Source organism: Artibeus jamaicensis, unplaced genomic scaffold (genome assembly GCF_021234435.1).
Source record: "Artibeus jamaicensis isolate MK-2021 breed Jamaican fruit bat unplaced genomic scaffold, CSHL_Jam_final scaffold_1964, whole genome shotgun sequence".
In the NCBI taxonomy this organism is placed as follows: Eukaryota; Metazoa; Chordata; class Mammalia; order Chiroptera; family Phyllostomidae; genus Artibeus; species Artibeus jamaicensis.
Genome location: NW_026522030.1, coordinates 32,643,927 through 32,657,249, shown reverse-complemented (window position 1 = coordinate 32,657,249; position 13,323 = coordinate 32,643,927). Strand labels below are relative to the sequence as shown.

General features: G+C 41.6%; 1 protein-coding gene across 4 annotated transcripts in view; it reads left to right on the top strand.

Annotated features, from left to right (window-relative positions):
* Nucleotides 1-13,323, top strand: part of PCSK5 (proprotein convertase subtilisin/kexin type 5) — a 419,085-nt gene that overhangs the window by 111,288 nt on the left and 294,474 nt on the right. For all 4 annotated transcript variants that reach the window (XM_053656428.1, XM_053656427.1, XM_053656429.1 and 1 more), the window contains 2 exons: nt 7,173-7,316; nt 10,246-10,322. In XM_053656428.1, coding sequence (XP_053512403.1) covers nt 7,173-7,316; nt 10,246-10,322 — 221 coding nt within the window. The remainder of the gene's footprint in view (nt 1-7,172; nt 7,317-10,245; nt 10,323-13,323) is intronic.

Below are 13,323 nucleotides of genomic sequence, written 5' to 3'. Positions count from 1 at the left end.
TAGCTCATTTCTTTTTAGTGCTGAACGATACTCCATTGTCTGAGTGTACCACCGCTGATGCAATCACCTCCTGAAAGGCATCGTGATTGCTTCCAACTTTGGGCAATTATGAATAAAGCAGCTATAAATATCCACGTGCTGGTTTTTGTGCGGGCATAAGTTTTCAACTCATTTGGTTAAATGCTAGAGAGTGCTACTGCTGGATTGTGTGATCAGAGTATGTTTAATTTTGTAAGAAGTGGCCAAACAGTCTTTCAAAGTGGCTGTACCATTCTGAATTCCCAGCAGCAATGAGTGAGGGTCCCTGTTGCTCTGAATCGTTGTCAGCATTTGCTGCTGTTCCCGTTCTGGATTTTGACCATTCTCATGGGTGTGTTGTATCTCCTTGTTGTTTGAATTTGCATTTTCCTGATGAGGTGTGATGTGGAGCGTCTTCTCTCATGCTTGTTTGCCCTCTGCATATCTTCTTTGGTGAGGTATCTATTGAGGTCTTTGACCAATTTTTAATCAGGTTGTTTGTTTTCTTAGTTATTAAGAGTCCTTTGTATATTTTGGATAATGGTCCTCTATCAGATGTATCTTTTGCAAATATTTTCTCGCAGTTCGTGTCTTGTTTTCTTATTCTCTTGACACTGTCTTTCACAGAGCACAAGTTTTTAATTTTAATGAAGTCCAGCTTTTCAGTTATTTCTTTCACTGAGTATGTGTTTGAGTTGTATCTAAAAAGTCATCACCATATCCAGGGTCATCTGGATTTTATCCTATGTTATCTTCCAAGAGTTTTAGTTTTGCATTTACATTTGGGTCCATTTTTGAGTTAAATTTTGTGAGGGGAGTGAAATCTGTGTCTTGATTTCTTTCTTTCTTCCTTTCTTTCCTTTCCTTTCCTTCCCTCCCTTCTTCCCTCCCATCCTCTTGCTCTCTCTCTCTCCCCTGTTTATCTTTCTCTTGCATGTGGACATCCAGTTCCTTATACCACCACTTATTGAAAAGCTTACCTTTGGTTCTTTGATTGCCTTTGACTGTACTGCCTCAATTTCTCGACCCTCAGTTTTCAGTAGAATATTAGGAAGTCGATTTAGTCTTACTTTATTCTATATAGGCATATTTTATATACCACAGCCTTTCATTTCCTAACATCTGTTGTTTTCTCATATTTCTTTGGTATTACTAGGGACAGCCTTAAGCCTTTATAACTGAGAAATTGTCCTCTGTCAAAACTATTGTAGATGTGAACCATGGTTCTAGCAGAGTCAGAACACTAGGTATAAATATGTGGAGTAAAGCACAGTGATTTATAGGATGCCATTTAACCAATGTACCAGAAAGTAGTTGGAGACTGTTCTTTCCTCCCATTCCCCAGCCCCAGCCCCAGATATAAAACATTCATGTCATCTCGGCTACTTTTACAAACAATCAGTTGCCCCCTTCACATTTGCCAGATAGTATAGAAAGGTGAGTAGTAATCTGTTTCACCCTCCCTTTTTTTTTTAACACCAGGGTCATCTTCTATAAACTATTAGGGACATGTGCCACTATGAATGTGCTGTCATCAACAACAATACGACCACAATAACAGCAGTCGTTTCTTATATCCTTTACCTTCTTTAATCTTTATGGCAAGTCTCTGCATTCAAACTATACAGATCAGGCTTTAAGAATTTAGGTAATTTGATGAAGTCATACAGCTGGAAAGTAGCAGAGGTGGGATTTAAACATCTCCCTGCCCAATTCTCCTAGCTGGTGTCCTTTGCTACTAATGCTGATAATTTGGTGTTCCTGAAACATATTGGGCTATCTTGGGATTTCTGGAAAACCCACAAATTGAATAATATCCTTGAATAATTAGACATTGGGTCTATTTTGGCCACAGGTGTCTTAGTTTTCAAATGTGTGATAACAAAGGGTAAGAAGTCCATCAAATTGCCCCATAAATATAATAGCGAATATCTTAGAACTTCCCTACCTTAATTAGATTTTCAAAAATCTGTGAAATCATCTTTAGTTTTATAGTCACAGAATCTACTTTTGCATTCTGTGGAGTGCCCTTCAGCTTATGGTCCCACAAAAGCTCTAAGTCCAATTTCTTTAGGCCCTTAGAAAAGTTAGAGAGATCTCCCAATAAAAGCAAGAGGAAGTGAAACTATCGTCTGAAACTGTGAAGGGGAGAACTAAGCCCAGATACTTCCCAGAGGCTCCCAAGTACTGAGGAGCAGATGTCAGACCCATTGGAAGGAATGACTTCATCAGAAGTGGAGCAAGACTAACAATGGAGTGAGCTGTTCACCGTGGTATGCTGGATCTGCCTTCTAACAGCTCATGAAAGCTTATTGTTACACAGTCAAGAATTTTGTGAGCGTGGTTGTTTAAAATTGGCCATGATGTGAGTATTTACACCATGAAAATGAACAAAGACTATAAATAAGGGACTTTTTCTTTCTTTGAAGAACTGGTTTACCAACACATCGTTGGCTCTAGTAAAGATGTGAATGCCCTGGCACTGAAACTAGTCACATAGAAAGGTGGTGATTTTCTAAAAGTTGAGTTATAACTGGAATGAGGAGAAATTAGAAGGCCTCCAAAGCCTTATCCAAGAGTATTTCACTTGGTCACCTGGATGCACAAGCCACTGAAATGTCTACTCCTTGAGTTTTTTTTACTGACGCTGTATTACCCAATGTCTACTCCTTATCTACTCATTTGAATTTGCATGTGTTTTGCTCTTCTGTAAGCCTTTTCACAGATGTTTTTATAGCTCTGTGGTCTGGTGTTCAACTGTTGACCAGCTGTTTGAATTCTGAAAGGTTCCCTAGGCTGATTAAGTCTTACCTTCTTTTAAAATTTTTAAATATATTTTATTGATTATGCTATTGCTATTGTCCCATTTCCCCCCCTTTACTGCCCCCTGCCCTGAAAACCCCCTCCCACCCACATTAGTAGGGCACCATTGATTAATAACATTATGTAACTGTCAGGTGCACAACCTTATAACAGACATTTGTACACTTTGTCCTGTGTCCACCATCTGCAAAAAGTACCAAATGCACAAGCAAAGCCACCAAAAGAAGAAACTTATTTTCTTTATCTCTTTCAAGGAGATTAAAAAGAGATGGCAAAAGTACCTCTGTCAAATAGTTGTTCAGAGTCTTAAATAAAGCTCGTCCGTGTAAACAAACTAGTGCAGGACTTGGCCATGGGAAGGATCTAGTAGATGTCAATTATATTTTCACTTAAGGGAGTATCAGTTTTATTTCTTTGCAGTTTCTTAGAACTCTTGGACTCCAAATTTTATAAAGAATTTCAAGCATTTATAGACTCTGCTAAGTTGACTGGCTTGTTTCTGAATCTGTCTATAAAACAGATTTCTTATGTATTTAATTCTGCTTTCTTATGAACATTGTATAGTCAGCGATGCAGGCTTCTGAGCCACTGTATTAATAACAATGAACAACAGATGTTTTCAGTATACAGGCAGGCTATTGGCAGCATATAAAGTGCTCAGAACTTGGAGAAATTTAAAAAGAATGACATTGAAGCTGCACCCTCCAGGGTGGAAGAAAATGACAGTGAAAATATAACGAAGGTGTATATTTGGGGTATAAACTGTTCTTTCATTGAGGAAACACTGTGATACGTTGTTGAGGGAGATGCAAGAGAAGGGGGCACACCCAGAATGGTTTATAAGCAGAGCAGCTCAATCCTAGTATGAGAAAGGCCCTTTCTAGAACTCACGGAACATTTTCTCTAAAACTTCATTCCTAAAGAGAATATGAGCTTTTATGGCCGAGGTCATGGGAGATCTAAGTGGGATCCCTTCTTTCTGCAGCTATTTTCCATTTTGTGTTGTTTCTCAGTAGTCCTCTGTGCCTGTGCCATCACTGAGATACAGTACATTATTTATCTGGCATGTACTGTGTAGATAATGTATTTTTCATCAGCTGCCATGATGCTGCACATTTCTGACTGGCCCCACACCAGTCTGTGGACTATATACGCAGTAACACAGTTCCAGAAACTTGTCTGTAGCCCCAGCTCTGGTGGAGATCTTCTCAACACTGTTGACTGTGTTTGCGTTTCTTTTGCCTCTGGGTGATGGTATTATACAGATTCTTGTCAAGTGAACAGAGCCCAGTGTAAAGATTGTTTCTGTCAGACAGTCAAGGAAATGATTATTTCATTCCTCTCTTTGGTCTGTGTTGACTGGCATCAATATTTTCCACAGTCCTTCCTCTTTAGATACTTGGGCATATGAAACAACTATATTAAAAAACAAGTTTGGAAGCCCAGACCACTTGAAATATGGATAAAATCTAAGGTTCATATTCAGGACTTAGAGTTCTGATTTGAGGGTCCTCTGACCTTATTAGTCTTTTGCAAGAAATACCTCAGGCTCTGAGTGTATTTTTCCTCCTTTGACCTTTGGGCTACTCACAATAATAGATTATCCAAGTGAGAGAGTATCGATTGGATATTCCCCCTTCTTCCCCTTCCACCAATACCATGTTGGTGGATGAAGAGAAGGAAAAAAAGGATAGGACATAAATATTTAATGGTAAAGTCAGATTCCCCAGAAGCAGACTTGGAAGAGAGAAACCTAATTGCTCCACTTTTAACACATGTGTTTTCCATAGACGGCTGGTTTTCTTCAGTTTTCATAATGACAATTTCAGGCAGCATCCCTCCACTCCAGGATGGTTGTCCCATTTGTGGGGCACCCACTTCCTGTGCGTTTCCTTCCTCTGGCCCACCTCTTGTGGCCACATTAACATTATTGCACATCAGAAACGATACCACAGGTGGCCGGAGCAGGTTTGGAAAAAGAAAAAAAGGAAATGGAACCTGTCAGGATTGCTTTGTGTTAAAGCATTTGGTGAGGAGAGGGCCCAAATTCAATCTCAGCTAGAGTGAGACTTCTGAAAGACACAGGCATTTGGAAATATTTACTGTTTCTTTCATGATCATCTCGGTTAACCCAGCATTAGCTGGGTAGAGATCTCTGATGAGGTCAGAGCACCGTGTACAGTGGCAGTTATGAACCTGGAAATAAAGTTGGGGATATGGCCACTTTTCTGGCATGCAATCAATCAGCTAATATTTACTGAGATCCTACTTAGACTTGGTTTAATGCATAGTCTTCTGAGGGCTTACAATCAATACAGAATTCATATGCAAGAAGTTCGGTGGACTTCAGTGAGTAGGGGCTGTATGTGTAGAACAGAGGGCGTATGTGTGTGTGTGTCTGTCCCTAAGTTCAGGAAAAAGATGAAACATGAACGGGCTGAAGAACATGAGACAGCTTTAGGAGCGGGTAGGTCCTCAGCTACCAAAACCTGGGGAATGATGGGAAGAGTGGAATTTGGGTCAGTGTAGTAATAGTATGGGTGTGTGTCTGCAGGGCCCCAAGTGTCAGACAAAAGTCAAGAAGGTGAGAAAAAGATACAAATATCCATCAAATATATAAGCCCGTATTTTCTAGATATTATCTGTGGTGAAAAATAGGTTCACATTTTGTTAGAATGAATCCTAGTCAAGTGTGTTTATAATATTCAACAAAAGACAGCCTCATTTGGAGAACACAGTAATAAATTTTTGTTGGGGAGCATTAGAGGTATCTGTTGCTAGTTAGCATTTGATTTTGAGTGATGAAGTTTGGAAAGAGACAAGCTGCCGTTCAGGTTGCATTGCAGATGAAAGCCAAGTCATGGCTACCAAGCCCTGGATAATCAGATCTCACTTTGTGTTCTGATTTGCTGCCTTGCATGTCATTCTCTCCCTCATTCACAGAGTTTCAGCAATACCCCACTTTTCTGTTTCTGCAGTGTGCTGAGTTGTTTCCCACCTTTTGGCCACTGCATTTGTTATGTCCTCTTCCAAGGCACTGGTCTCCAGGCCCTCGGGCAGACTGGCTCTTTCCCATCAGTCATTGCCTCAGCTTACATTCCACTTTTTCTGACAATCCCACCTCAGGTAGCCTAGTCCGACCCCTCAGCATTCACCGTCCTGTTACCTTGTTGAATTCCTTTAAAGCACAAGGAGTGCTCTGAATGGTCTTGTTTATTATTCCTGTCACCCCTTTTGAGATATCTTTAGGATGGGGACCTCATCTTGCCTTGTTCCCCGCCAGTGCCAGCATGTAGTAGGTGCTCAGTAAAGTATGTGTTGGATGAATCTTTGGCAGTCAGGTCTCTTTGTATTATGCTTAGCACATACAAAGCTTGTGTCCCGATGTACTGAGCTGTCACAGAGCAGGAAGAGAATAGTGAATGGTGAAAGACCTGGGGTGGCTCCTGTCACTGTGGCATTGTGCTGCAGTACATCTCCTTCCCTTTGTTTCTCTGCTAAGTCTTAAGCTAAAAATCAGCACTGCTCAGAGGAATATTTTGAAGAGATGGACTTAGAAGTAATAATTGTGTGGGTTATTAATGTTAATAAATTACATCCAGAATTGCTGCTGATGAATTCATTTCTCGATATTGCAGAATGCAATTACAACACATGATGAGCTAAGGTTCCATGTTTCTACAGCCCACCCCTCCCCCTCACATGTTTTCCTGTGTGTGTCACCGTTCCCAGCTACAAACTATCCTTCTCAAAGATAGTGCCGAATGAGTATCTTCCTACTACAAACTATGGTACAATAGCCATTGTTAATTTGACAGAAGATTAAAAAATCTTTTTGTTGTTGCTGTTCATGGGTTTCTCATAGCAGTACACCTCTGGTTGACACTGTGCAAACGCTTCCTAAATTGGTCCTCGTCTGTAGCTGGGTTGGCTTATAGGCAGCTGGAATGATAAAGTGTGTGCACTTCAGTCACCTTGTGTGGATTTGTAAATGAAAAGCTGTGATGACTTTTTGTGTGCCATTAATACCTGCTAACAATAAAATGTGCATCCATTATTCTGCTGTCGAAATATACTTTATTGTATTATGTTTTTCCAAAGGATCAATGGTATTAGAACAAGACAGAGGTGGCAGAAGAGATTTCTATTGCTTTTCTCACATCTGTCCTTCCTGCCTTCTCCTGTTACTGTGCTAGAGACCCATGCTTCTACTCTGGCAGTCCACCAAATTGCTGTTGGTTTTAAATGTATTATCTTAACAAGTAGGTGATTCTCCCTCCTCCTTACTATTTAGTAATCTGCAATGTCCAATTCCCCCCTTCCCCCTTCAGCACTGCAGTGACAACACGCATCCCTGCCAGTCAGACATGAACATTGAAGGAGCCTGGAAGAGAGGCTACACAGGGAAGAACATCGTGGTCACCATCCTGGACGATGGCATCGAGAGAACCCATCCGGATCTGATGCAGAACTACGTGAGTGTTTGCTGTGATCGGAATGCCTTGCCTCCTTGAAAGCAAGGGACCTTGTGGTAGAATTATCAGAAAGGGGGAAAACTACTGACAAATGCAGCAAACAGGTCCAGTAGTCTCTGTGTGTTGCTCCAGTCTTTTAAGAGATGCACTTAGAATCCAGGAAGCATGAGATAAATGCGTCAGCTTCAGAGTGCCTCGGATGTCCTGACAACAGATAGCACGTGGTAAGGAAGCAGAAACCCCAGCACTCACACCACCTGCTACCAACCGCCCTTCTCCCCAGCTCATCCACATAGCTGGGCAGTGCTGTTTCTTTTAGGGAGAAAAGTGTACTTGGAACTTTTGTCAAGTTATTCTGTGTCGGTCTATTTCTCTCCTTTTTTAAAGGACAGTAATGATCCTTAGGAATCTGTGAATTCTTTTTCTTTGTAATGCCTGTCACAGGCATTACAATTCCAGGACTCAGGGAGAACATAAAATGAGCCCAAGGTCACAGAACAACCAAACGTGCTGAAACTCAGTACTTCCATTGAACACTGTGGTCTTAATATCCAGTGGCCACGTCGGGGGCTGAGGGGATAACCTGTTCCCGGACACTGTGATCCTTTGCTCCAGGGGCCTCTGGGTCCCCTCTACCACAGTGCCATTCACTGTTTGGGAATCCTGGGCATATGCCAGTAGCCCCCCCGCCCCGTCTTCTGCTCTCCAGAACAATCCATCCCTGGCTTCTCCTCCCTAAGTTGCATGAAAAGTGCTGTGATTATTTCCTAATGTGCCATTCTCTGCCTGCTCCAAATTTGTGTTTTCTGACACCTTGGTGTTCTCCCTAAAGTATTTCCTTTGTTACTAATGAGCCGGCAGTGACTTCCTATTGTCTGCAAATAACCACTCCCTGATTTTTGTCAGAGCCTAACACACTTCTGGTGGATCCCGCTCACAGCCACGTCTCCTGACCTCTCCTCTGCCTTCTTTCCTGTTGCCCGTTGTTGCCGCCCAGAAACACTAATGTCACTGCAAACCCACCTTAACTTCAGGCACTTTCATGCTTGTGACAAGACCACTTGGGTAGAAATGGCCATCTCTTTCCTCCAGTCTTTCTCATTTGTTCAGTCTCATTCAGCGACACTTCATTTCTTGTGAATTAATTTTGCTTTTGTCATTCAAACCTGAAGACACTCCATTTTATCTTTGCAAATACAGTGCTTCCCAATCGCTTTTGGCACATCAGAAACTGCCACTGCCTGCCACCGTCACCCATGTTTCTCACGGCGAGGACCTTCCTTCACAAGGCACACCCAGCATCACCCACTCTTCCTCATTTCAAAACTTGAGCAAAAAAACTTTACAAGTGAATTTTTACTTGAGATGATTCCCCCCTAAATTCAGTGGTTTTCCCTAAGGTTTAAAAAGAAGAGAAAGAAAAAGAACTGGAAGTTCACTTAGTTGTCACTTGAACAAAACATCAGAGTGGTCACTCTCGCCCTGTGTCTAAGTACACTCGTATAAACTTGTATCTCTTCACAGCATGGAATTTTAAGGTTAAAAAGGAACTCGAGTTCAGCCGTGTCATTGGATAGGGTAGGGAATGAGGCCTGAAGACTGAAATGAGTTATCCCAGGCCACATACAGGACAGACGTGGGGCTGCCTATGTCCTAGCAAAGAAGTCCTTGTCATACACAGTGCTGTCCACGTGGGGCATTCCTGCCCCCCCACTGCATCCAAAGAGAATCTGATAGACTACAAATAGCTTTAACCTAATTGTGATTGCATTTTTTACTTTTTTTCATTTTCTTCCCTCCTCAAAAGAACATTCCAGAATTTATCTTCGTAATTAACAGTACTGGTACCCTCTCAGTTCTCCTAATGTCAGAGCCATGAAGAGGACAGAAAAGCACAGTGGAAGGGGTGTCAGACGGCCTGGGTCCCACGGGTGGTTTATTTCATGCCTCCGGCCAAGTTTCTTAACCTGTCTAGGCCTCTGTTTCCGTATCAGTAAAATTAGTGAGGTGCACCCGCTGCACTCCCTGTGCACACGTGACCACGTAGGAGGGCTGCGGGGCCCCCTCAGTACAGGAAGCGGGGACTTACTACCTTTATACGTTGCGTATAAAGGAATTGCATATTTCCCCCCCCCCCAAACATTTCAGACTCTATGTACCATCAAGTGTTTTCAGAAACAGAGCCTTTGGTAAAGATAGAAAACAAAGATAACCTTCACTTTCACTAAAACTAAAATCAGGAATTACCATAAAGTATCAGAAAATTCAAAACACCCCAAATTACTTCCATGGATGGGGATGTAAATTTGCTTTCAGATATTTTTTCCTGGTTTTGAACCCTGGCAGAGAATAAAACTTTGTTCATTGTTCTGATTGGTGCACGAGGCCATTGATATTAGGAACAAGGCTGAATTGTAGGTTCTTTCATCGTAGATAAAACATTTGAAACCAGCCATATGTCGCCTAATAGAGAGGCTAAGATAGCTGATACAATAAATTTCTAATACTGACTTTTAATTGCCCTGCTGATTATTTGTGAATGATTTTTATCTTAAAAAGTGTTTTAATTATAAAGTATTTGACACTGAAGAAATAAAGATAGAAAGTCCATGGAGAAAAGATGGTAATTGGGGATATATTTGAAGCAATTGCATGAGAGACCAGTTCAAGGTCTAAGAGAAAAATGTGCTGGCAGGAGTGGACTGGGCACTTCTTCGGTCTGTGGAGAGTATTCCTCCACCCTAAAGGGGGAAGAAAATGCGACACTGATTATTACTGAACAAGGCTTCCTGACACCACTGAACCAGGAATGTATTATTTAATCTAATTACTCTTTTGCAGAAATGTATTTAAGAATGCATGAGCTTTCAGGTTAATGGCTAATTAATGACTGTCTGTCTCTTTCTCTCGCTCTCCTCTGTGACCATAGGATGCGCTGGCCAGTTGTGACGTGAATGGGAATGACTTGGACCCCATGCCTCGTTACGATGCAAGCAATGAGAACAAGTAAGGCCCAAGGGAGGGGTGGCTGGCATGTGCTTGGCAAGGAGCCTTGCTTTCTGCTTTTGCTGAGGAAAATCCTTTTTTTCTTGGAAATACTGGGTAACAAATGATCTCTAAATTGCTTCAAGATAAGCGTCTTTCCATTGAAGCTTCTGGGTAATAAAAAGGAGTGGCCCACACAGTAAGAATCACTTTGGAGAGAAAGAGAGAACACTCAAGAGAATGGCTCAACATTTCCCAATTTTGAGAGCAGAGCTGGGGAACATTGCCTTTGGAGTGGTTATTGACCTGTGACCCGTTTATTTAGGTAGGGGTTACTTAAAGGGAGAGGCAAACAAAGTATCCCCCCAAAGAGTTCTTTGTTGCATTCAACAGATTCGATTGAATACTGTACTTGAGGTCTGTTTCCTCTCCCCTTCCCTGTAGCGATGGTGTTTCCCACTAATACACCTGAAATACTTATAAGGCTTGCTGCGTGCAGGATGAGTTTCTTATCTCCACAGTCAAGAGCCATAGAAACTCATTTAGGCACATTTACACTTTCCAGTTAGTACAGTAGCTTTTGTGGAAGCAATTGAAAATGCACATCTCTCCGATAAGGTAGATTATCTTAACATTCTCCAAGAAGTAAATGAAAATGGGATTTCTTGCTTACAATGATATGTTTTTTAAAGGTTATGGATATTTCTAATCTCTAGATCCCATTAACTTTTTTTCCTTTGACTGCAAAGCTCCTTCAGCCATAATGCAGTGATTTAGATATTATCACTTGAATTTTTATTTGCATGTTTTAGTTCAGGATTGCAGAGTCTTCAAGAGTGGAGTTGTGCCTATTTGTTATGTCCTGTTTCCAGCCTGTATTTTTTCCATAGGGAAAAGTTTCTCAGCTAGTACTATTTAATTGAGTCAATAAGTTTAGATAAAATTATATGACCTACATAATTGTGACTGCACATGGGATTTTTCCCTCTTTTTCCTTTTTACTGTCTACCAGGGAGTCTCAAAAAAATTCTGTGGAAAATATGCTGATTATTAATATTAACAATTGAGTAAATATTATAGAGCAGATTTAGTGATGAAAGCATTAATCTGCAAATTAACATATTGATAGAATTTTCTAGAACTTTCTAAAGAGAAAGGGAACTAAGTTAAACTGGGTACTTTGCTTTTGGACCTGGTCGTTGCTGTCTAGATTACACTGTTTAAAGTTGTGGTGAATTTCACACAAAGGATTATAAATTTGAGACACTGAGCTCTAATGTATTTAACCTAACTTTGCAAGTTAGCATGAAACACTGAAGAAGAAACTTGAAGCTTCAATAAAGTCATTGCTAATAAATATCAATATATGGTCTATTCTGCTATAACATGACATATACATTCTAAAAAATACTTGCTCTCTGCAAAGTCTAAAACCATGGAGGAATAAGCAAATGGAGTTGGAGCTCCGCGCTGAAGAACTTCATCAGGGACACATACACAAATGGTTAAAAACAATCCCAATTCTATCCATGTAAAGTGACGAAGAAACATATAAAACTACAATCTCTGCAACCCTCCACCTGCAAAAGATCTGAGCTTTGTGGAAGAGTGTGCCCATTAGCTCAGCTACCCCTCCTCACATGCCTGTGCTTCTGTGTGCAAAAGTTAAAGAATTAATAGGAAAAAAATGTAAAGATTTAAATTTTGTGAAGAACAGAGAATAGAGAGGAAGATGACAAAGGAGACTGGGAGGAAATAGGGGCAATTAAGCAGAGGGAAGGACTCCACCAGGATGGCCTTCGGAAGCCTGGCAGCACGCAAGCTACTCCGAAATGGGAGGGGGATCTGAAGTCACATGGGAGGTAGCGGCCCGACGTGGGAGGTACGGACCACTGTGCTCCTGTTTGGTGTGGAGCGTGGTGTGTCTGTGTAGTGTTTGTACAGGGCTTAGTACAGCAGCGTGTGTTTTCTACATTTGCCTAGAGCTTGGGGGACAAAATTGTGTATAAACCAATGCAAATTTCACATTATGTTCAAATTATTCTCTTATACATCAGCCATTGTTGATTGATTGCTTAGATGTATTAATCAAAAAATGTGCTTTTTAAGGCAAGCAATGTAGCAGAATTGACTACTATATCCATGAGCTAAATTTTTTTAGTCCTCACTTGAGTACATGCTTATTGATTTTAGAAGGGAAGGAAGGGAGAGAGAGAGGGAGGGAAACCTCCATCTGTTGCCTCCTGCGTGCACCCCAACCAGGACCAAACCCACAACCCAGCCATGCGCCCTAACCAGGAAACAACCACGGCCTTTCAGTTTACAGAAGACACTCCACCCAACTGGGCCATACAGACCAGGGCTGTTAGCTAAATGTACCCCGTCAACATTTATATAAAGAAAGAAGAAACAGAAAACCTATGAGAAGGTCTAGATCATGTTTACACCCAAAGTGTCCTTGTACAGGAAGTGGAGGAACAGGAGGCCCTCAGGTAGAAAATGAGAATGTGGTGTCGCTGTCCAGTCGGTTCTCTGAGTCTCCATGTGCTGCGTGTTCACACTGAAGCCCTCAGCGGTGATGCTGACTGTGCTCCCAGGGGGGTCTCACCTGTGACTGACTTTGCCAACCACAAAGTCTACATGTAAAGACAATTCTTTGAGTACTGGCTTTGATGGCTTTTACAGTCCGCCTTTGAAAAACTGTATCCTTTGTGAGGGTTCCTTGCACACCTGGCCACTCCCCAAGACCTTTGTTAAGGAGTATCCCAGGGGTCTGCTCACCCCAGGTGTTCTGGTGTATCCCATTTCGACCCATTCTAAACATTGTCCATGGCGCATTGAGTATGGTGTGAGTCTGGTTATTGGGAGACACAGGAATTCTCCCAGATGAGAGCTTAGGTTTGTAGTCTTGAGAGTGGAACATGGCATTTTCAGAGGTGCTGCCCCAGCACTGTGTAACTCTGTTTTGTGACAGTGAGCAGTCGCCTGGAGCATCAGATGTCCCTTTACCTCTTCTCAGTAA